We start from the raw sequence: 24,096 nt of genomic DNA, 5'->3' as shown, positions 1-24,096 counted from the left end.
ACACAAGACCCAAGCCATTTTGTTTTTAAAGTGCTTGCAAAGCTTTTGGTTAAGTGTACCTAAAGTCTATCCACACGCAAGGCCCTGCTTGTCCTCTCCACTTTGATCATTGAGCAAATACCTTTGTTTCCTTCATGATTGACAGTGTTAAATGAATATATTTGCCCAGCAGCTAGTAAGAGAAACACTTTGGTTACCCATCTCTGTAGCTTTAGATTGGACCTGAAGGCCAAGGAAAAGCTTTTGCCGAATTTCAGCCCTTTATGTGATGCTTTGTTATGCAAAGTTCCTTTTATCTCACTTTTAGGAAGTCTCTTGGGACATAATATAGAGAAGGCAGAGTGAAAGGTAACTGAAACTGTTCATTAGAACACATTCTTTTATTAATCAAGAAAGATCAGAAAAATAGCTGGAGGGACAGCAGGTGAATAGATGACACTGAACCATACACTGTCAAAAACTGTTCAAAAGAGCTGAGCTGTTCAGCAATCCAACTATAGTTGGTTACACTGTTCTGCCACTGTAAAGGAGACTCAGATGTGGATATGGATTCCTGAGAGCTTTGATTTTTTCATGAAGAAGTAGCTAAAAGTAGATTCTGAACTGATCCCCATCCCAGCATTGGAGGCCAAGCAAGAATATTACCACTTGCAAGTCTTGCAAGAGTAACTAAGCACCAGACTCGTTGACCAGAGCCTTATTGTGCTACTTATCAGCCATAACCACAAAAAGACTTTCTCTGGCTTTCCGATTCACAGAGCCTGTATGTGGCTGAAGGAAACAGGACGTTAACCAGAGCAGCGCAAGAGCTGGACTGCCTCAGCTTCTAGAACCTATGGGTGCTATGTTCCTTCTGACTCATTCAGTTTCTCCAGGGATATTCCCTCTGGACTGATCAAGGGAAACAGTCTACTATTTTATGACCAGTTAGGTTCCAAGAAGACTTCAAACTAAGAGATTACTTTTTGCAAACTTTCTCTATTCCTCTATTAATCAGAGAAAATTTATGAAATCAAACATCCTTGATACTCTCAAGGTGACTTCCAAGGTCTCCTCTTCAGACAGAAAACGAGCTTTACCATTCTTGCTGTCTACACGGTAGGGGAGGTGCAGCAGCAGCTTCCTGTAAAAGAGGACACAGTGAATTTCAATGTCTCAGACCGGGTGAGCAATTGAGATAGCATTGCAAGTTACTCTTGGAATCTGCCAATCAGTATACCAAGGAATGTTCTTTCAGTGTACCTCCTTTGTCATGACAGGTTGTGGGGTTCCTGCAATACCTGGTGCACTGCTATACAGACCCTGAAATATTTCCAACACTATTCTTTTCTTTTGGCTGTGGCTATGACAACAGTTTCCAATGATGGATTGTGGGATCTCTCCGCTGTTCTTGCTTTTGCACGGTGCTGCATTTTAAATGCAGAGGAAAGAGAAGCTGCATTGATAATGCTCCCCTGGTGGTAAAAATCTGAATAATGCCTAAAGCCTCAAAGTGTCTTCAGGAGTTTGTCTTCTCTCGTAAAAAGAAATAAGTGGTGCAGCCTGATTAGAGATTCTGCCCAGTCCAGTTTCGCAAAGGGTATGTCTACACTGCACAGCACAGTTCAGGTATGAGAATGGACTTAGAGTTATGAAGTCGCTGGGATTTTAACCTACAGTGAAGATTAATTCAGTGATCCCCTGCCTGTGTTTCAGGCACATAATACACAAAGAAAGGCTGGATCTTGGACTCAGGAACTATTCCACAGTCCCACGCTGTGTTAGACATACAGCTTTTCCTGGAATGGCTGACAAGCCTTCCAGTTTATTTCCTCACGAGGATGTCTCAATCTGGACCCATTCAACTCTTCTCATTGACAACAGTCCAAACTTACTTGCTTATGCAGAGTCCGGACTCTTTCCCCTCTTATCCCAGGCTTATATATTAACAATATGAATGATGGGCCAGTGTTGGACCTCCACTCTACTGACAGTGCAAACAGAATCACAGAATCAAGGACACTTTAGAATCAAGAGATCTGCCCAGCCAAACTCAATAAAGCCTAACAAGACAACATGGTAGAATAGATGGGGGGTACTTCAAATTGGGGTTTAAATTATGCCAATTCTTTTTCAGACCTTTTCAGTTGTCTTGTAGGAGCCACACTTGAAAGAGGTACAGTCAAAAAACCTTTGCACCACACCTACTGAAGGCAGCCATTTGCCATAATTTGGAGAAGTCCTTAAAATCAGCTTGGCTTAGAATCAGCCTCAGGACTACAGAGTTGGAAACAGTTCCTTTGAGCCCTCCTACACATCTGTGAGAGTACGGTGTTTTTCATCATGTAGAACTTGAAATCTTGTTTGTTTCTTTCATACTGAGAAGACTTGTACTTATATTTGTGAAAGCAGCACTGGCTCAGGCTGTACCCAAGCAACCATTACATTTACAGCAAACTTTTTATTTGCTAAGCTTGTGACTAGAGACAGCTGGATACTAAGAAGATAATGGCAGATCTGAGTCATCAAAAAGATAGAACTGCAAAAGAAAAAGGATACTGAAGTTTTCCTACATCTGCAGTATTGCATTAAGCTACCTCTTTCACTGCGTATAGGTTCTGCAAGTCATTAGCTAAACAATTATTCCTCCTGATTTTCCAGTTTCAGCTAGCACTTCCAAACATTCTTCCAGTCCTGTTGCATCTTTGGGTTAAATCAAAGCAGTAGGTAATTGACTCAGTCTGGTTTTGTCTGTGAGAAAGGTGGCTTTTCTATAGTTAGTCCACTAGGGACAGAACTTATTTGGACCTTAATCCATGGTTTGTACCTTGAATTTATTTGCAGGAAACTATTCACATATGGATCTTCTTACATTCCATTCAATGCAGCAATCAGCCAGGAGAAGATTAAGCTTTCTTATGAAAGCGCTCTATTGTGAAGAAGGACTTAAAGCAAAACAGAGATGGTAACTATCTGGAAATCGCAGGCAGGGCAATTGCACACTGAGGGAAACATGGAGGAATACTGAGAAGTCTGAGAGTATATCAGTCAGTCGATTATCTCTGTAGGTTTGAAATAGCCCTATAACAAAAAGATCTCAAAGGAAATCTTTTTATGGTAACCTTGTAACATTTCCATCTCTGTATCGTGCCTGGATATGTCCACAATTTGGCTTTCGACTTCTGAAAATGTATCTGCACATTTTTGACCATCTTTAGTTATAGATTTGTACAAATTAGTATTCAGAAAGCAACCTCCCAAGAAGTCCTTCAAGACTGTGGGAAATTTTTGCCAGACACTTTGGGCCCTTGAAGCCTTGCTGTTTATGTAGCCAAAATCTGCCTTAAAGCTATTTTTGCTAGAATAGTATCACAGATTCAAAGTTAGCACATTATATACCTATGGAAGGACTACAGTTGGTTTTACCTATAACTATTTCTCATGTGTGATTAATAATCTGATCTTCATCTTTAGCTTTGCTTTCCATACAGCATTCAGTTGAAGGCTTGGTTAAAACTTCTTTCAAGCAATATATTAATTGTACTTCTATCAGTCGTGTTTCACTTACTTTTGGGGAGTTCTAAGATCAAGAACCTTGTCCTGGATATCTAATGTGATGTCTGAGTACTTTGTCTCTGGCAGCTTGATTTTAATCTGAAATGATGGGCAGAGGTAAAGTTGTGATTAGATCTGTAGCCCTCCAAGCCATAAAAGATCTCCTCTTCATGAATATTTTCATGCTAGTGTCAAAGAGCAACATTCTGAGTTGGTAATTTATATCAGAGAAAATATGACGGTGGTAATCATTGCTTCCAATAGCTTAGTGATCTGTATTGATATCCTATTTTCTTCAAAATCCTGAGCTGATAATGTACATGACAGGTATTCTACATCCAGCAAACCCCTCTGGCTTTGTGTACTCCAAGGACAGCTTGCTTCTACTAGAAAACTTGCACAGCGGTTCTAGCTGTCTTGAAGTTCAGAAAGCAGGGAGATCTTTGATCATATAATAATGGATCTGATACCTGTAAGTTTAAAGACTGTCAGTATTGTAGCGTTCTGCTAACTCACATCTAATAAATGCAGGCAGACGAAAACCATCTCCTTCTCAGTCCCCCTCGCCTCCAAAATGAAACTTCATCTTAGAGCTACTTTTTTTTTCCCTCAAGTCTGTGGCATATGCTTTTGCACAGATTCTCTTGAGTACACTAGGTCCTTGAGGAGACACATGAGTTCTTCAGGTTAGCAAGTGTAAATATCACCTACAAATGCTTGAAGGGCTACAAGAAAATCCTACAGGAGGCCAAAGGCAACAATAGAGCTTGGTGTTTGCATTCTGTCCCTCAAGAAGGTGTCAAGATCCAAAAGGGCAGAGAAAGAGCACAAAGAAGGGATGGGAGACACAGGTTCAGCTCACCACCATATCTTCACAGCAGGCTGTGGAGGGGTCTTTCCTGCTCATCCCAAAGAAGACGTCCTCTGTTCCCACACACTGTTTGAACAAAATCTGATACCTGAGAAAGAGAAGTAGTTGCCTAATAATCCTGGAGAAGGGGCAGGAGACTAAAGCAGATTCCATTTCTCAGGGGACTGTAAATATCCCCATAGTATTGCTGCTTCTCCTTTTTGGTCTCCCTTCAAGTCTTTTCAACGCATCTGCACTGGGTTTCTGTTTGGAGCCATGACTGAGTTAGGTAGAAGACAGGTGAAGATCATTCACTCCACCTTCCAAGGCACTAACTTTGCTGCCTCTACTTTGCTCACTAGCCTTTTCAGGATCAGGAAATGCATCCTAAGTGAGTGTGATACTTAGCAACTAGTCAAACACCACAAACTCTCTTCAGTCCATCTCCTCTGGCATTTAGCACTCCAGGATATTGCATCAAAACACAATGATTAGAAATGCAAAGGCTGCTTTGTGGATTGACCCTGAAGGATTTCTGACCCCTACAAACTACAGCTGACATGCCTGATTGTATGTATTTCAAGAATGTTTTTGTTCTTGTTTTTCTAGGAGCAAGGGAAAAGACTGGTTTTAGGCTGTCCCTCAATAGACTAAGAGTGAATCACAAGATTTAAAAGTTCAAAGCTGCCTGCATATCGCCTTCCTTCCTGTAGTACTATTTGTCTCTAAAAGAGCTTACTTCTTTGAAATGCAAATATAAGTTGGAGTACTTTATGAATTTATGAGTATGAAACATGAATGCATCTCTGTTGCAGAGGGAAAAGACAGGTATTTCACACAAATGGCATATTTGAAAGCTATTAAATTGTTTTACTGGCCGACTTCCCCTCCTAATCTGACTTTACACAAGTATCTGACACTTTCAGTAGTCTTATGATGGGAAAAACCAACTCTATGTTTCTGTTACGAGATCAGAAGGTTTCCAAGGGAGAGATGAAAATCACTCCTCACGTGTTGCTTTAGATGCAGAACCCATATCCTTCCTTTCTCCTTCCATGACACAAGCTTTTCCAATGGCTGTTTGACTCAACTGCAGTAGATGCTGTTTAATTCCTACTTCCATTAATGCAATATAAAGGCCATGCAGGCAGCCTCAGCTCACTTACTCTGGCTGTTCTCTGGGGTCCCAGGTGTCATCAAATTCAGCTCCTTCTGGCACCTCCTCTGTATTCCAGATAGTTTTCCTGTTTTCAGATTTCACTTGAACAGTACCTGTAAGTGATGAGGAAAATCACTCTGTTGTATTTTGGAATGTCTCTGTTCCTCTAGGTTTGACGAAAACTTAGATTTATTTTTTTTTCTAAGCCTTAGAAAAATCTTTATATTAAAAGCATTCTAGTTAATGATTACAGTTTCCTTTACCTCAGTATCTTACGAATGAGAATTTGCAGAGGGAGGATGTTTTCCTTTCCCTTAAATCTCCTTTACACAGACTTGATACCAAGGAAATCCTCCTTTCAGGCATAAAATATCTCGCACTTCAAAAGGGGTAAAGTGGAGAAGTATGAAATATCAACCTTCTTCAAAAGTACTCTACTTGTTATAGTTCCTTTCCTGCTACCCTCATCCTGGTCCCTGTTGACCTTTCATATGGCTCATAACTAAGCTGCCCAATAATGTGACAGCATTAGCTCTAGGAAGAATTTTACGTTAACTTTGCCAAGATTAAACTTGTCTTCTGTTCCGTCCTGAGTACAATCCAAGGTGTTGACACAAATTTAGGAACTCTCAGAATATTTGTTCTCATTGTCCGAAAGTCCGCCTTGCTGTATGATGCCAGAATACCTGGAGTCACAGAAAGCATGTAATTGTCCAGGGATTCCAGGCAAAGAACTAGATGCAGGAAGGAGAATAACTGAAAAACGTCTCTCGGTCTGATGACGGCAGCACCGAACAAAGCTACTACTTCTCCCTGTGCGTGGTCTAAATTGGATTGTGAAACTTTTCTTTGGAATATGGTATGACTGCATTTCAAGGTATGCTTGATAGCTCTTCCTACTCATAGGCATAGGCTCAGTTCCACGCAGTTTGCTCCATGAAGATCCTTTCAGGAGAGCACTTGGAAGTCCATCTTCCTTGTTTGCTCTAGGTGAGCATGAACAATTCCATGAGAGTATTATATATGGAGCTTTTTGCTGCTCAGTTAGGATTCCCCTCAGCCTGGGACCAGGCTGTGCTCTCTACTCTGTTTATCGTCGCCACTGCAGGCAGCAGTGCCCTCGAGTTACCCTTGCTGCTTCTCTTTGGAGCTTTTGCAGTTAAGCTTTTGGGAAAAGAAGAATTTTACACTGCAATTGTAAAACTGGCATTAACCATTTCCATCTGAAAGGTCAGTGACCACTCTCTTATGGAAACAAAGCCCATCAGCGGTAACTTAGGAAGTTACTACAGCTGTTATAGGCTGCTAGCATGGGCCTGAATGCTAAAACATACAAACAGTCCTCCTTACCACTGGTCTCTTTCTTCGCTGGTCCAATACTAGCAGGAGTCATGGCGCTAACAGAAGAGCGTGGCTGCAAAAAAGGCAAATGGAACTTCCATCAATTTTCATAGAGCTCAGCTCAGTAACAACTTTTTCTACTTATTGACATTATTGTTACCTGAGGTCAGGCAAATCCCTGCTTAAATCCAAAAAAAAACATTATCCCAACATTTCATGACTGAACCACTGAACAATCCCTTTTCTTCCCTCTCACCCAGCAGAAAATGGCCTTGACACACTGGGTTTAAGCAGCGCTCCCAGAAGCACAGAATTACAGACAGAACTGCTGTTTGAGTATTAGTTTCCGTGGCATTTGGGCAAAATTGCCATGCTTTGCCTGCCATGAAAATATTGCAGGAAAACAAGTCTGCTATGTGAAAACCCCATCACAGCATTTGGATTCCTTTTGACAGTAGAGATCATATGAGGCAACGACATTTTCCTCTAATTATGAATCAATTTAGCGCTAATAGGCCAATGTGAGGCATTTCTGTATTTAGGAAGATTCCTTGGTTTGATAAAAGTGCCTCATATGCACAGAACACTAAATTAAATCAAAATAAAGATTTGAATTTACCCAGACTGACTCAGACTTAATTGACATCCCTTGTGGCAATTTTCCGTTTCTGTCTCTGAAGTGTCATTCATTTTATTAAAAAGATGTAAACAAATTCTTTTAAAATCAGGATGTTTACCGCAAAGATGTGCAGCAATAAGGCTAATTTTAAAAGGCAGGCATTAAACAGCTGAAAGGGAGTTAGAGTGTGAAGGACCACATCTACCACTTCCGGAAAGGAAATTTCAAGGGATACGCTCCACGTTTATCCCAAATGTTACTACCATTGCCACGACTAGCGCACAACTGCTGGGTCAGCCGACTGGCTCTTTGTTGAGGAGCAATTTGGAGGGATTGGCCATCTTTGTTACCCAGGTCCTAACACGACTTGTTCAAAATCCTAAGAGACTTGGCAAAGTTTTGAGCCTGCACAGAGGCTTTCCACCTTGTGATTGTTGGCACCTGTGGCTCTTCAGTCACCAACATATCTATGGTGCTGCAGTGATCAATTATCTCTACTGTTCTTCAATGCCTGACACACAGAATTAGTACACTCAGTTGCCCCTGGCTATTTTAGTCTTTACTCAGAAGTTGAGCAGCAGCTTTTTTCCTTTCATATGAAGTATTTAGCTGTAATTGCCTTCATTGCTGTCAGGCTTCAGGGAATAGCAGGGGGAAGTCTAAAGTATCCAAAGCTCTTTCAACTACCTGTTCTATTTCCTTCAAGGTGAAAAAGTAACTCCCCCTCCCACTTTGTGGTCACAACCTGTCCTTGCTTTCCTGGGGCATCTTCCTTATTCTCTCCTTCAAGAGCTCGTTACCCTAAAAGTATCTTCTAGTACCTGTTTCAGTCAGTCCAAAGCCTTCTATGGTTTTCATTCTCTTTTTACTTACTCTGGAAAAGAGGGACTTGCTTCTCCTCAGTTAAACGGGTCAGGCTGTGGTACCCCATGTGAAAGAAACAGCATTTCTTGTGAAAGACTCACCACATGATCATCATCATCATCATCATCATCTTCCTCTTGAGTATCATGAAGCAGTTTGGCCAGGAACTGCAGAGAAGAGCCTGAGGAAATACTGTCCATATCAACACTCTCCACTAACCTATGGGGACAAAATAAGTGACAGATGAAGAAAACAAAATGTTCTGTACTGTCTGTGAAGCAGAATTTTCCTGCTGTATGTTCTGGAAGGGTAAAGTTTAGCCAAACTCTTACATGCGTGACGTCAAAACATATATAAGAGAACATAGTCAACCTTTCCTTTCTGTGCTCAGATTAGAGACTCTCTCACGCCATAGGCACTAGTAGCAGTCACAGCTCAAGCCTTACAGTGACCATTCGGTCTAGCAGATCCCCTGTAAAGGTGGGTTTGCTGCTACTGCAGCCAGGGTGAGCACAGCCGAGGGGGCCTTGGCTCAGGCCTGGCACCAAGATGCCAGGCAGAGCTCATCACACAGGTTCTCGCCCCCTTCCCAAGACCCCGCTTTCGGGCTGCACATCGGGTCCCACACGCTGTGGACGCACCAGGCCCGCCCCGGGTCCGGCCGTCTGTCCCGCGGCACCGAGCAGCCGCCCCGGCCCGCCCAAGGGCCCGGTGCCGCCGCCCGGCCCACAGCCGCCGGCGGCCGCGTCCCCGTCACCACAGCGACGGGCCGCCGCTGCCCGCCTCGCCTCGGGGAGCCAATCGGAGCGGACGGCGCAGGAGCGACGGCGGCAGTAGCCAATAGCTGCGGAAGGCGGGAAGCGCCGGGCGGTGGTTGGCAGGCAGAGGCGAGGGGCGGGTGCGTGGCGGCGGTGTGGTGCGTCATCGCCGTGCGCGCGGCGGCTGTCGGCAGGGCTGTGGGCGTCTCGGCCGGGGGTAGCGGGAGCGGTGCCGCTTCTCTCCGCGACTGGGCCCAGGCGCTGTCCCGGGCCTCCTGCGGGCGTCGGTTCCGGCTGGTCGCCGCCGCCATGAGTCAGTTCAGCTTCGGGTCGGGTGCCGGCGGCGGCGGCGGCTTCACTTTCGGCACGCCGAAGACGGCGGCCACCACGGCCACGACCGGCTTCTCCTTCTCTACGCCCGCCTCCTCGGGCGGCTTCAGCTTCGGAAGCGCGTCCCAGACGGCGTCCAGCAGCCAGCCCACCGGGCTCTTCTCCTTCAGCACGCCGGGCACTGCTGCGCAGCCGGCCAGTTTCAGCTTCGGGACGCCGGCCCCGGCGTCCGCGTCCGCGACCCCGTCAGCGAGCGTGTTCCCGCTGGGGTGAGTGTCTCAGAGGTGCCCGTCCGGTCCCCGGGGCGGGGGGTCGGTCCTGCCGGCCCCGAGTGGGCGATGAGGTGCATTCTGCTGTCAGAAAGTGGTCCGTAAGAAAGCCAATTCGGTACTTGACTGGCTGTGTGTCTCAGACAGAATGGCTTCTTTTCTTTCCTCCTCTAGGGCAAGTGCACCAAAGTTAAACTTTGGCGGCACCACTGCAACTCAGGCTACGGGAGGGCTACAGGCTACAGGAGGCTTTGGACTTGGTAGCTCTGTCCCAGCCAGCGTGCCCTCAAGTCAAGCAGCAGCCCCTTCTGGCTTCACGTTTGGATCTACTGGTACTGCCACCACCACTGCTCAGTCTGGGACAACTGGAGGGTTTGCTTTTTCCAGTGTTACCACAAGCCAGGCCGGAACAGCCAGTTCCACCATTGGCACTGCAGCTCCACAAGTAGCTCCCACAGGGTTGACCTTTGGAATAGCGCCTACAGCTGCAGCCACCACTGCTGCCACCTTAGGAGCGACAACGCAGTCAACAGCCCCCTTTAGCCTTGGGGGGCAGCCTGCAGGTGAGTGCCTGGGTTGGAGGTGGTTTGCTGGTGCAGTGGGAAAGGGCTCAGGGTGGGGGGGGTGGGGTGCCGCAGGGTGCGCCTGGCCCATGGTGCCAAACCGGGGTTCACCTCCCTGATGGCAAGAACCCTCCTGCTCCTGCAGAGTCCAGCAAAAGTTCTGTTTGCAGCTTTTGATGTACTTGTTGGTGACCGTGCAGGCCTCGGAGGAGAGGTCATCAGCTCTGGGATGAGGGCGATGTTCTTCTGTGTTCGAATCATTCTTGAAAAGCTTTGTAGGCAACAAGCTTGTTAGCCCGAGTTCATTTCCAGGGTAATGCAGGGTATTTGTTACATTGAATATTAATGTTTTTTGTGATAGTCTTTCTGATTTTAATTTGCATATTGTTGTGATCGGTTTCTCTGTAGTGAAAGGTTCATGTTTTCTTTTTACTTGTGCTACTTGTTCCAGGGCTAAACTTTGGGTCATTGCCTTCAACAGCAGCCACGAGTGCCCCTGTGGCAACGCTGGCTACAAGTACCAGCCAGAAACCCACTCTGTCCTTTGGAACCAAACTTGGAGGTAGGAAGTGATTTTGGGAAACTTGAGATCACTCTGGACTTTGTGAATCTGGTGTCCTTCTGGGAAGAATTTTCTAACGTGGAGTCTGGAAATGGGCTACAAGTGTTTTGTTACTGTGACTTTGCAATGGCATCCGTAATCTGTGAGAGTTTATAGAGCCATTGAACAGAGTATCCTGTATTTTTTCTTGTGTCCAAGGTGCCGAATTGTATTCTGTACTTGTTGCTGGAGCGTAGTGGAAGGAAGCCACAGGTTCAAGGGGCACATTGGCAAAGGGAGAGAGTTGAGGTAGAATACAGGGGAAAAAAAAGTTTAGAATTCTTGCATCCATAAGAAACTGGTGTAGATGGGGAAACCTGTATTGCATTCTCAGCATGATTGTACAAGGCTGATGTTTTTTCCGTTTGTAGTAACATCCACAGCTGCTACAACTGCCGCCGCCACCACCACAACCTCCATTCTTGGTTCAACGGGGCCTACGTTGTTTGCATCTATAGTGAGTTCTTCAGCACCGACATCGTCTACCACCACGGGCCTCTCACGTAAGACACGATATACGGATTTTCTCTGTTGGGGGAAGAAAGGAGCAGCATGGTTGCTGTTGCCTGTGAGTAGTGGAGCCTGCAGACGGTGGAGTAATAGGGGAGAATTCAAAAGGCCATCTCTTGTCGCTGTTTGCCACCTCCCCTCTGTGTGATTTCTGCCACACTGTCTTCAGTGGTGAGGCTTGGAGGGTTTTCTTCAAACCAAAGCACGCTTTAGACTCAGAGTGGGCCAGCAGCCGAGGGCAGTTTTAGCTGTATGTGACTTTTTTGTTTCTCTGTCTGGGTAGTATTGCCACAACGGAGCTTTCTGGTGTTGTTGAAGCTGCTGTCCTCCAGACCCCAGTGCCTTGAGGCTGGTTGCGTCTGCCTTTGAGTCCTGCATTAAGCATTCCCACTTCTTTAATAACAGTGGCCTGTGACACTGGAGATGCGGGGTTCTGAAAACAAGTATTTGCACAGCTGTGTGTCTGCAAGTTGCCCTGGTAATAACTGGCAAGTTTCTCCTTGCAAAACGATTTTTGTGTCAGGAAATAGTGTCTGCTTTGTGATAGCTTTAAGGCAGTAGCCATGTTTGAAGACAGTCCTAACAGTTTCTTTGTGAACCTGCAGTGAGGTGTTAATGCTTCTGTTTGCTTTGATGATGGAGACTAGCTGCAGTCAACGTCAGTGTTTCCTGGAGTTAGTATTAGTAATAGTTGTATTAACTATTCCATGCCTAATGCTGTCTTACACCTACCTCTGAAAACTTAGGCAGCTGCTCCCAAGGACCATCACAAGTTTTATGACAAAGCCACACCGATTACTTTTTGCTAATCAGCCACAACTTGTAGATGCCATAGATGCCAACCTGACAGCTCTTATTTTTGTGTGTCTAAAATGCTTGCATTGTCTCTCTAGTTCGAAAGCCGAGCTTAATCTTTGTGTTTAAGAATGCTTTTAAGCTAATGGGCATTCCCTGTTTATCGGGGTGTCTCAGACCTGGTTCTTGGATGATAATAGGTGGGTTGTTTCCAGGCAACTGAGATGTGACCAGTGTGTTTCCTGTAGTATGTGCAATCGTATTGCTTTAGCAAACAGACTTCTGCAGAGATTTTTCCAAGGGGCACTGTATTAATGGGTTACAGAAACTCCTAATGTTGTCTTCTCTTTACAGTTGGTGCCCCATCCACTGGGACAGCCGGTCTTGGAACGCTTGGGTTTGGATTAAAAGTTCCTGGAACAACAGCTGCCACAACAAGCACTGCAGCTAGTAAGAACTAGATGCTGAAAGTAGCTGAAGGGAAGGCGAAGTGTGCTGATGATGGGAGGGAGAGGCCAGAGACTTGCAGGGAGTACTAGGGAGAGATGTTTTTTGTTTCAGTTCTGTCCCATGAATCTGTTTCTTCCATATTGTAAGTTTCAAAGTACTGTATTTCATTAACTTTTTCTTCCAAAAATATAAAATAAAGCAGTGATGAGTGCAGCATTTAAGTGGCCAGCCTCATGTGACAATCTGCAGTGGAATTTGCTGCTGAATAGTGTTAGGATTCAGGCCTGAACATCTTTTTCTGGATGCCGTTTTCAGTGTAAATACATGGGTGCTGCTCAGCTCTCAAGGTCTTTCTAAAGCTTGTTTGTGGAGTAACTGTGAAGAATTTGAGCTCAGTGCCTAGAAGTGCCGCGTGACAGACTGACAGTACCATCTGATAGATGCTCTTAGCTTTTTGAAAATGTAGAAATCTGATCTTCCCCAAAGATGCAGGAGAAGAACTGGGTGCGCTAGTAGTTACTAGGTCGAATTTTAAAACATAAGGAGATTGAGAGGGATATGTGGGCTAATACTGTGTTTCCTCAAATAATGCCCAGGTTAAGTGGAGGCTGATGGTTCCTCATATTACTAGAGCTACTAGTGAGCTATTTAGAGTCCCCTGCTTTTGTGTCAAGATGCGCTTCATTCCCGTCTTGACAGATATGGGATTTGTTTTTTGTAAAATGGACCTGTTTGAGCTCATACAGCACTGCACTTGGGAGTGTATATTGGACCTGTTCTCGATTTGTTAGGTAGCAGATACGTCGTCTGCTGCTGCTTGACTTGAATCTCTTCTTTCAGGCACTACTACTGCTTCTGGCTTTGCTCTGAATATTAAGTCATTAACTACGACTGGTGCCATTGGAGCTGGGACTTCTACAACTGCCGTAACCACCACCACAACAACCAGGTGAGTATTTTGTTGTAACCGACTGTTTCTTGACTGGTGCAAGAGGCTGTATTAATGCCGGTGTCTGGCGGAGGAAGGGAAAAGGAGTGTTGTCATGTTTATATTTTGTTTTTTTTGATCTTGTGTTCGGTACTGTCTTGCCCTTCCTCTCAGTGCGCCTCCAGTGATGACTTATGCCCAGCTGGAGAGTTTGATAAACAAGTGGAGTCTGGAACTGGAAGACCAGGAGAAACACTTTCTCCATCAAGCAACGCAAGTTAATGCTTGGGATCGGATGCTGATAGAGAATGGGGAGAAGGTAAGGTGATGTCTGTTGTAACGTGATTTTGCTTGCTCAGATCCTTCAAGGCCTTAAGTGTTAGAGATGCAGCAAGCCATCTAGTGGGACTTCCTACTTGTAAAAAAAAAAAAATAAAATAGATGTGAGTTACACCTGGGTGCTTGTGAAAGCCCCGCTGTATGTCTGTTCTGGTCTATAGGCTTTGAAGCTTGGCAATCTGTTCAGTGTGTTTACAGTATGGTAACAAGTTATCTTAGGGTGGAGCTTTCAAAGCCAAACCTCCCTTATTCAGTTTTTGGTCTGTAAATCTTTAAAAAATAATAATAATAAAGCTGTAAAACTCTTTCTTGTAGAAAGAGTAGCCATTTGTATGGTGCTGTCTTTCTTTGTTCCACCACTCTTCTTTTATGGGTTGACGTTTGAATTTTGGAACTATAATGAAGTGTCTTCTGTTTCCAGATTACTTCGTTACACAGAGAAGTAGAGAAAGTGAAGCTTGATCAGAAGAGGTAGGAAACTATGAACACTTGAGATGATTTTGTTTCCTGTTTGCATCTTCCTGCATTGTAGTATGGCAGATGCAGAATGTCTGTAACCTCTCAGTGGAGTCGTTAACACTTTGTCTTTTCAGACTGGATCAGGAACTAGACTTCATTCTGTCACAGCAGAAAGAGCTTGAAGACTTGCTGACCCCTCTGGAGGAGTCTGTGAAGGAACAGAGCGGGACTATCTACTTGCAGCATGCGGATGAAGAACGGGAGAGGACGTAAGACAACAGTCTGTGTGGAATGTGTGATGAGGAAGCTACTATGGTGGTGGTTGATGCAGAAGAAGTAGAGTTGGGATGTATCAGCGGCCTGTGTCAAACATGTAATCCTGTTTTACGCATGGCAACTTAGATTTTATGTGTTAGAAACAGGGGGAGTGCAACTGGAAGCCCTTGAATCAGCATGAAAAGCTCTCTGGGTGTTGGTGTAATCAGCTGTCTGGGCAAGGTTACTAATTTTGGCATAATCTCGGAAAATTAGTGGTTATTTAGTGACAGAAGTGATGAGAGCAGAATGCATTATGTGTGGTTCAAGCATCCCTATAAGCCTTAAGTGTTGAATCTTAGCAGGGTTATGAACAGAAGTGTTTCTCTGGTTCAAGAGAGATGAACCTTGAGGAACCTGGACTGGCTGGTTCCTTGAGTTCTGACCAAGCCTTCCAGAGAGTGCTCCACACTGTTGCTTGTCTGTCTCTGTGTATCTGTCAAGAGAGAAAGAGGGTGGGAGTTCCTTCATCTGTGTGATAGGATGTCTCTCCTGGTGCTGTTCCCATGTGTATACCGGCCTCAGTTGAAAGGTGTGGAATCTAATTGTGATTGCCCGAAGTTGGTGTGACTGGGAGTGGGTCTTCTGAAGCTCACATGAAATATTCTGACCTGGGTTCCTGTGTGTTTTGCAGCTATAAACTGGCTGAAAACATAGATGCTCAGTTGAAGCGTATGGCACAAGATCTGAAAGACATCATTGAGCACTTGAATACATCAGGAGGCCCAGCAGACACAAGTGACCCGGTAAATCCAAGCTTTAGGTTTTTTGTGTGTGTTGGTAAGAGTCAAAGGATATTTAAACAGTTCTAACTCTTTGATTGTCCTCTCTTGGATACTCGTCTACTTGTAGTTACAACCTTGGAAGGGTATTCCTTGTCCTTGGGTTGGTTCTCTTTTGGTCAAAGTGCATTATAACACAGCACATAGATTTCAAAGTATCTCCTTCTGGTATGAATTCTGGTTGTTTGCTTGTTGTCTAATTTTTCCTAGTTTACTACTTGTTTTGGAGGCATTTCTTAATGTTGATCCGGCTGCCTGCGCTACCACTTGAGTGCTCCTTCTGGCAAATCTACATTTTGTTCAGAATGCCCTCTATAACAGCTGATACTCTTTTATTACGCTGCTTTTGCATTCTCATGAAAGCAAGATCTGAATTACCAGCTCTTTCTGATAAGTGTTCATTTGATCTTGATGCTCCTTGTGGCTTTACTGAGAAGCTTTTATTTTTTTTTTAGTAAAGATTTCCCTTCACTGTTACAGACTGAGTTTTTTCCTATTCCCTTTTACTTTTGCCACCTCACACCCAAGGTGGCTAAAGTGGCAGTGGTTCCTAGGTGTGAATTGGAATAAGCCTAAGCCACAGGCATATACTCGAAACCAGCCTGTGTTCTTGGTGGTAAAGAGAAGCAAAGCAACATGGTTGCTGGACAGACTTCCCCGGGAAAGCGTCTGGGCAGTTAGTGGGGCTGTACAGATGAGGGATTTGATTTTGCATCATGTTCCAAAGGCAGGGACAGGCAGGCTGTCTTTTACTGTTCTGATTTGTTACACTAAGTAGAAACTGACCTGCACCTTTTCTTTCTGCTCAGCTTCAGCAGATCTGTAAAATCTTGAATGCACACATGGATTCATTGCAGTGGATTGACCAGAATTCAGGTGAGAGTGGTCTAGCAGCTTTTGGGGAACGTAAACAGAAAGCGTGTAGCATGTGGGCAAATGCTTTTTGACCATCGATGAATTCCTGAAGATCCCTGAGGAATCTTCTCCTCCTCACCTTCAACGCCACTGTCCCTTCTGTGCATGAATTCTCCTGATGTGCATTAAAGGCCTCTGCCGAGAAGTGGTTCCTGGCAGCAGCTGATGTTTTACAGAAAGCACTGCTTGAAATGCCTCAGTGCAAAGCAGAGGACTTGTAAACCTTGTGCTTTGTTCTGTCAAACTATGGTTGAATATTTCAACTTCTCAGATGGTGTGGGGTTTCCCTTTGGAATAGGGAGATTGGTAAGGAGGGCTGTGTCTGTAATGCTGTCATCCTCCCCGACCTCCCCTGCAAAGGGAAAGCCAAATCCAGGTAAGACTGATCAGCGTGGGTTTTTCTGCAGGCACAGTAACTCTGGACTGTGGAAACTTCAGAGTAGCAATAACCTGAGATGTGGTGCTGGTCAGAAGATGCACTCAATAGCGAAAACTTGATAGTGTAGTTACTATTGCTTCTTTTCTTGCATTCACCCTTAACTATTACGGCACCGTGATGCCATGCTAAAAACAAGCAGAACAAAGGAACGTTTCTCCCGGGGAGTGCCTCCTTGTGAGGGATTTAGGAATTCTACCCGTGTTTGATTTGAGCTTATGTTAGCAGCCACACGGGGGCATGGCAGAATAAAGCAGTGCTGCTCTTGCCAGCACCAAACTGCACTGTCTGGCTGCTATGCTGTGAGAAGTGCTCACAGCTGCTGTCCTGCTTGGGTGAAAGCAGGCATGCTGCTCTCCAAGTTTAAGTAGTGTTCTTGGCTTAAGTCAGGGTTTAATTTGGCTTTTTCTTCCAGAGCATATATGCCAACTTTTTGCATTCCGAACATGCCTTTTTTGGGAAATACGGTGCAACTTCTGTGGCATCAGAATCCTGACTTTACAGAACGTGTGTGAAAATAGCAGCCTGTTTCCTTTAAATTTTCCTAGGAAGGAGGCCTATTTTTTCCCCTGTCATTCAGTGCCAAAGAAATTGTCTTACTGTGTACACTTAAGTGGTGTGATGGAAAAACAATGTCATTTTGAAGTAAGCTTTCACGTAGCCCTTGCCATTAATAAGTGGAGTAGGCCTTGGAAGGACATATTCTTCAGCAGTCTTTTTGTATGAAATAAACGCACACCCAAATCCCCACAAACCAGAACTAGGACATTTTGGTGTAGGTGATGTTGTCAGGTTTTTTGCCTTTGGAAACAAATCACCCCCCGATCAGCCGGAGATCTTTTCTGGGTGTACTCATACACAGTGGTTATTCACTTGTCTGACTTGTTAAACAATTATGTGCAACTGTGGCACTTGATTCAAATCACTGTTAACCTACACTGCCACAATTAACTGGACTTGCTGAACATGGACACAGGTGGGTGCTGCTTCCAGAAGTGAAAGGGGCATTTGGACAAAGCCTTGTTCTGACCTTCTGCCTTGTCCTGAGAGAACCAGGAAGTCTTCACTTTTGTAGTTACAGTGGAATTCCAAGTTGAGCGAGAGATCTGTGAGACAGTGAAGCAAACTGCCGCTTCATGCCATAGTCATTTTTGTATGGTGAATTTTTGAAGTGACAAACTGAAATGTGTTGCTAAATACATTACTGGAATGTTCTGGGTTTGGCATGCTGTGCAGAATAAATCTTGTCCCAGGACTCTTGCGCTTCTGCCTGGTGGTTGCCGAATGCCTCGGAATACTTTTTTAGCCAATCTTCTTTGTTTTGGAGGGTTAGCAGTGCTTTGTGTTGGGTTTTCCTCCTCCTTTGTGCACTGTCAAATCTGAGTGACTGTCAAAATTCAAATGTTTTGCTTTCTCCTTTTGCAGGCTGAACTGAGGGTTGTGTTTCAGGGTGATTGTAAGCCTAATGCCTTGTTTCTCCCACAGCCGTGTTGCAGAGGAAGGTCGAAGAGGTGACCAAGGTTTGCGAGAGCCGCCGCAAAGAGCAAGAGCGCAATTTTCGGTTTGCATTTGACTGAAAGACTCAAAGTTTCAGGGATTACCGTAACATCTCCAGAGAAGAGAGAGGTTGGTGGGGACCTAGGTGTCCAGTGACGATCTGGGTTGGTTTCTCTTCTTGCAATAAAACTTGTTGTTTGTTCCAAAGCCAGTCTCTGCAGTGTCTGACTGGAATTCCCCCACTCCAGCCTGAGAGACAGCATGAGGTTTGTGCTGGAAGTAGGTGTTCCTCCTCCCTGTTCTTTCTAACTGCCTGCAGGCTGGTGAGATACACAAAGGCTGGCCCTGAGGGATTTAAGCTGTCTGTGCCTCCATGGCTGAGCTCTGCAGTGCTTAAAAGCAACTTGATTGTGTTCAGCTGGGCCTTCATGAGCTTTGACTCAGGTCCTTACAGAGGCAGTTTAAGGAAGAGCTGTCCTCAGAAGGAGCTGCAGCAGTCTGAGAGACTCGGATGCCTCCTGTCGCTGCCTGGATTTTGTGTTTAAGTTTGGTATGCTTCCACTTGTGAAAGTGGGCCTTGTTTTCTGTACTTTTGGGTAATAAACTGCTTTTGTGCAGGTACCTGTAAGCAGAATTTCTACTCAACTAAAAATTATTAGATGTGCGACTAAAAAAATGGTACTCGTGTAGTGATTTGGGGTAGTATAGCTTGTTCAGTCGCAAGGGTGCAGGAAAGAACACAATAAGTCTGCTGTGAAGACTTTTTTTAAGAGACAGAGTCTCATATCGCTGCTTTTTGATAAAGTGTGATTATAATGTGCATTCCAATGTCTCTTTGCTAGTACAGGGAAGTGAACGATCACATATTTAGCAGAACTGTCCTAATACTCATTTCTGCTTTGCACTTTAGGCTTCTATTTTGCCAAGTGCTGAAGGGGTGCAAATAAGGAGTAATGAGCTTTACTTTATACTTACTTTCCTCTCTCTGTACCCTATCTGCCTTGTCTTACATGTTGTCTTGTGGAAGAAAGGGAAGGGGCTGCTTCCTGAAGTAATTTACTGGCTTTAATGTGAGTTTAAACGTGTGAGTTGCTCTTTCACTTTTTCCAGTGTGCAGATTTCATCATCTTCAGTGGGGGGCGAGGGGAGTCTCACAGATGCTGTAGGTGAGAGTGTTGTTGACTGTGGGGGAACCCTTGCAGAGGGCTCCAGACACTTTGCTGTGGATTTTCACCTGGGAGTGGAGCAATTTAACACTCTCAATGACTGGTAGTACTAACAGAATTTTAACTTTGTGGCTTGCAGTGAAGTAGAAAAATCCTACAGGAGGCCAAAGGCAACAATAGAGCTTGGTGTTTGCATTCTGTCCCTCAAGAAGGTGTCAAGATCCAAAAGGGCAGAGAAAGAGCACAAAGAAGGGATGGGAGACACAGGTTCAGCTCACCACCATATCTTCACAGCAGGCTGTGGAGGGGTCTTTCCTGCTCATCCCAAAGACAGTGTCCTGAACAAAATCTGATACCTGAGAAAGAGAAGTAGTTGCCTAATAATCCTGGAGAAGGGGCAGGAGACTAAAGCAGATTCCATTTCTCAGGGGACTGTAAATATCCCCATAGTATTGCTGCTTCTCCTTTTTGGTCTCCCTTCAAGTCTTTTCAACGCATCTGCACTGGGTTTCTGTTTGGAGCCATGACTGAGTTAGGTAGAAGACAGGTGAAGATCATTCACTCCACCTTCCAAGGCACTAACTTTGCTGCCTCTACTTTGCTCACTAGCCTTTTCAGGATCAGGAAATGCATCCTAAGTGAGTGTGATACTTAGCAACTAGTCAAACACCACGAACTCTCTTGAGTCCATCTGCTCCAGAAGACACTTCCAGTAGTCTTATGATGGGGAAAAACCAACTCTATGTTTCTGTTACGAGATCAGAAGGTTTCCAAGGGAGAGATGAAAATCACTCCTCACGTGTTGCTTTAGATGCAGAACCCATATCCTTCCTTTCTCCTTCCATGACACAAGCTTTTCCAATGGTTGTTTGACTCAACTGCAGTAAATGCTGTTTAATTCCTACTTCCATTAATGCAATATAAAGGCCATGCAGGCAGCCTCAGCTCACTTACTCTGGCTGTTCTCTGGGGTCCCAGGTGTCATCAAATTCAGCTCCTTCTGGCACCTCCTCTGTATTCCAGATAGTTTTCCTGTTTTCAGATTTCACTTGAACAGTACCTGTAAGTGATGAGGAAAATCACTCTGTTGTATTTTGGAATGTCTCTGTTCCTCTAGGTTTGACGAAAACTTAGATTTATTTTTTTTCTAAGCCTTAGAAAAATCTTTTTATATTAAAAGCATTCTAGTTAATGATTACAGTTTCCTTTACCTCAGTATCTTACGAATGAGAATTTGCAGAGGGAGGATGTTTTCCTTTCCCTTAAATCTCCTTTACACAGACTTGATACCAAGGAAATCCTCCTTTCAGGCATAAAATATCTAGCACTTCAAAACGGGTAAAGTGGAGAAGTATGAAATATTAATCTTCCTCCAGCCTCCTGACAGGAGATATTTTTTTTTTTTTTAAGTGAGCAGAGTCATTTACAAAAGGACTACCTCCTCACATAGAAATCTAGTTCTTCCCATTAATTATTGAGCACAGCCCAGATAAGGTACTGAAGACACATCAAAGTTCACAGGCAGAATACTATGGTTTATGCCTGTTCTGCATGGAAAAATATATTTTCTAATAAGATGGTAACAAGCAGTGTTCCCCCCTTTCTCCAAAAGGGTTGTCAAGCATTGGAACAGGCTGCCCAAGAAAGTGGTTGAGTCACCATCCCTGCAGCTATTTTAAAAAAAAAAAAAAAAAGTGCAGAAGTGGTGCTTAGGGACATTGTTTAGTGGTAGTTGGCAGTGTTGGATTTACAGTTGGAGTCAATAATCTTAAAGGTCTTTTCCAACCTAAATAATTCTGTGATTCTAAATCTGCAACCTGAAGGTTTTTTGCAGTAGAGTTGTGGAATTTATGTGGGGAATATGGTATGACTGCATTTCAAGGTATGCTTGATAGCTCTTCCTACTCATAGGCATAGGCTCAGTTCCACGCAGTTTGCTCCATGAAGATCCTTTCAGGAGAGCACTTGGAAGTCCATCTTCCTTGTTTGCTCTAGGTGAGCATGAACAATTCCATGAGAGTATTATATATGGAGCTTTTTGCTGCTCAGTTAGGATTCCCCTCAGCCTGGGACCAGGCTGTGCTCTCTACTCTGTTTATCGTCGCCACTGCAGGCAGCAGTGCCCTCGAGTTACCCTTGCTGCTTCTCTTTGGAGCTTTTGCAGTTAAGCTTTTGGGAAAAGAAGAATTTTACACTGCAATTGTAAAACTGGCATTAACCATTTCCATCTGAAAGGTCAGTGACCACTCTCTTATGGAAACAAAGCCCATCAGCGGTAACTTAGGAAGTTACTACAGCTGTTATAGGCTGCTAGCATGGGCCTGAATGCTAAAACATACAAACAGTCCTCCTTACCACTGGTCTCTTTCTTCGCTGGTCCAATACTAGCAGGAGTCATGGCGCTAACAGAAGAGCGTGGCTGCAAAAAAGGCAAATGGAACTTCCATCAATTTTCATAGAGCTCAGCTCAGTAACAACTTTTTCTACTTATTGACATTATTGTTACCTGAGGTCAGGCAAATCCCTGCTTAAATCCAAAAAAAAACATTATCCCAACATTTCATGACTGAACCACTGAACAATCCCTTTTCTTCCCTCTCACCCAGCAGAAAATGGCCTTGACACACTGGGTTTAAGCAGCGCTCCCAGAAGCACAGAATTACAGACAGAACTGCTGTTTGAGTATTAGTTTCCGTGGCATTTGGGCAAAATTGCCATGCTTTGCCTGCCATGAAAATATTGCAGGAAAACAAGTCTGCTATGTGAAAACCCCATCACAGCATTTGGATTCCTTTTGACAGTAGAGATCATATGAGGCAACGACATTTTCCTCTAATTATGAATCAATTTAGCGCTAATAGGCCAATGTGAGGCATTTCTGTATTTAGGAAGATTCCTTGGTTTGATAAAAGTGCCTCATATGCACAGAACACTAAATTAAATCAAAATAAAGATTTGAATTTACCCAGACTGACTCAGACTTAATTGACATCCCTTGTGGCAATTTTCCGTTTCTGTCTCTGAAGTGTCATTCATTTTATTAAAAAGATGTAAACAAATTCTTTTAAAATCAGGATGTTTACCGCAAAGATGTGCAGCAATAAGGCTAATTTTAAAAGGCAGGCATTAAACAGCTGAAAGGGAGTTAGAGCGTGAAGGACCACATCTACCACCTCCGGAAAGGAAATTTCAAGGGATACGCTCCACGTTTATCCCAAATGTTACTACCATTGCCACGACTAGCGCACAACTGCTGGGTCAGCCGACTGGCTCTTTGTTGAGGAGCAATTTGGAGGGATTGGCCATCTTTGTTACCCAGGTCCTAACACGACTTGTTCAAAATCCTAAGAGACTTGGCAAAGTTTTGAGCCTGCACAGAGGCTTTCCACCTTGTGACTGTTGGCACCTGTGGCTCTCCAGTCACCAACATATCTATGGTACTGCAGTGATCAATTATCTCTACTGTTCTTCAATGCCTGACACACAGAATTAGTACACTCAGTTGCCCCTGGCTATTTTAGTCTTTACTCAGAAGTTGAGCAGCAGCTTTTTTCCTTTCATATGAAGTATTTAGCTGTAATTGCCTTCATTGCTGTCAGGCTTCAGGGAATAGCAGGGGGAAGTCTAAAGTATCCAAAGCTCTTTCAACTACCTGTTCTATTTCCTTCAAGGTGAAAAAGTAACTCCCCCTCCCACTTTGTGGTCACAACCTGTCCTTGCTTTCCTGGGGCATCTTCCTTATTCTCTCCTTCAAGAGCTCGTTACCCTAAAAGTATCTTCTAGTACCTGTTTCAGTCAGTCCAAAGCCTTCTATGGTTTTCATTCTCTTTTTACTTACTCTGGAAAAGAGGGACTTGCTTCTCCTCAGTTAAACGGGTCAGGCTGTGGTACCCCATGTGAAAGAAACAGCATTTCTTGTGAAAGACTCACCACATGATCATCATCATCATCATCATCATCTTCCTCTTGAGTATCATGAAGCAGTTTGGCCAGGAACTGCAGAGAAGAGCCTGAGGAAATACTGTCCATATCAACACTCTCCACTAACCTATGGGGACAAAATAAGTGACAGATGAAGAAAACAAAATGTTCTGTACTGTCTGTGAAGCAGAATTTTCCTGCTGTATGTTCTGGAAGGGTAAAGTTTAGCCAAACTCTTACATGCGTGACGTCAAAACATATATAAGAGAACATAGTCAACCTTTCCTTTCTGTGCTCAGATTAGAGACTCTCTCACGCCATAGGCACTAGTAGCAGTCACAGCTCAAGCCTTACAGTGACCATTCGGTCTAGCAGATCCCCTGTAAAGGTGGGTTTGCTGCTACTGCAGCCAGGGTGAGCACAGCCGAGGGGGCCTTGGCTCAGGCCTGGCACCAAGATGCCAGGCAGAGCTCATCACACAGGTTCTCGCCCCCTTCCCAAGACCCCGCTTTCGGGCTGCACATCGGGTCCCACACGCTGTGGACGCACCAGGCCCGCCCCGGGTCCGGCTGTCTGTCCCGCGGCACCGAGCAGCCGCCCCGGCCCGCCCAAGGGCCCGGTGCCGCCGCCCGGCCCACAGCCGCCGGCGGCCGCGTCCCCGTCACCACAGCGACGGGCCGCCGCTGCCCGCCTCG

The 24,096-nt window shown here is 44.7% G+C and overlaps 3 protein-coding genes across 8 annotated transcripts in view; 1 reads left to right on the top strand and 2 right to left on the bottom strand.

The window, feature by feature from the left end:
* The window catches only part of LOC128914844 (thymosin beta-15A homolog), a 195,681-nt gene that overhangs the window by 124,586 nt on the left and 46,999 nt on the right, over positions 1-24,096 (bottom strand). The window lies entirely within an intron of this gene.
* DNAAF6 (dynein axonemal assembly factor 6) lies at positions 415-23,523 on the bottom strand. The gene is made up of 9 exons (XM_054214479.1): positions 23,411-23,523; positions 21,836-21,899; positions 20,435-20,540; positions 8,469-8,586; positions 6,894-6,957; positions 5,551-5,656; positions 4,397-4,493; positions 3,548-3,633; positions 415-1,123 (listed from the first exon to the last, which is right to left on the bottom strand). The coding sequence occupies exons 1-9, from the start codon at positions 23,507-23,509 to the stop codon at positions 994-996; spliced, it is 870 nt and encodes a 289-aa protein (XP_054070454.1). The 5' UTR covers positions 23,510-23,523; the 3' UTR covers positions 415-993.
* Positions 9,282-18,521, top strand: LOC128914834 (nuclear pore glycoprotein p62-like). Of its 6 annotated transcripts, XM_054214467.1 has the most exons (13): positions 9,283-9,724; positions 9,899-10,287; positions 10,739-10,849; positions 11,260-11,391; positions 12,548-12,643; positions 13,484-13,592; positions 13,746-13,890; positions 14,332-14,381; positions 14,504-14,638; positions 15,319-15,430; positions 16,276-16,342; positions 16,680-16,757; positions 18,303-18,521. In XM_054214467.1, exons 1-13 carry the CDS (start codon positions 9,435-9,437, stop codon positions 18,392-18,394), a joined length of 1,806 nt encoding a protein of 601 aa, XP_054070442.1. In that variant the 5' UTR covers positions 9,283-9,434; the 3' UTR covers positions 18,395-18,521. The 6 variants fall into 6 exon arrangements, 5 of the variants coding, with proteins under 5 accessions (XP_054070443.1, XP_054070441.1, XP_054070442.1 ...); XM_054214468.1 differs by having other exon boundaries at positions 9,282-9,724; positions 10,769-10,849; positions 16,680-18,521; XM_054214466.1 differs by having other exon boundaries at positions 9,282-9,724; positions 16,680-18,521.

Source organism: Rissa tridactyla, chromosome 9 (assembly GCF_028500815.1).
Source record: "Rissa tridactyla isolate bRisTri1 chromosome 9, bRisTri1.patW.cur.20221130, whole genome shotgun sequence".
NCBI lineage: Eukaryota > Metazoa > Chordata > Aves > Charadriiformes > Laridae > Rissa > Rissa tridactyla.
The sequence above is the reverse complement of the archived record's forward strand: the minus strand, read 5'-3'. Positions and strand labels throughout refer to the sequence as shown.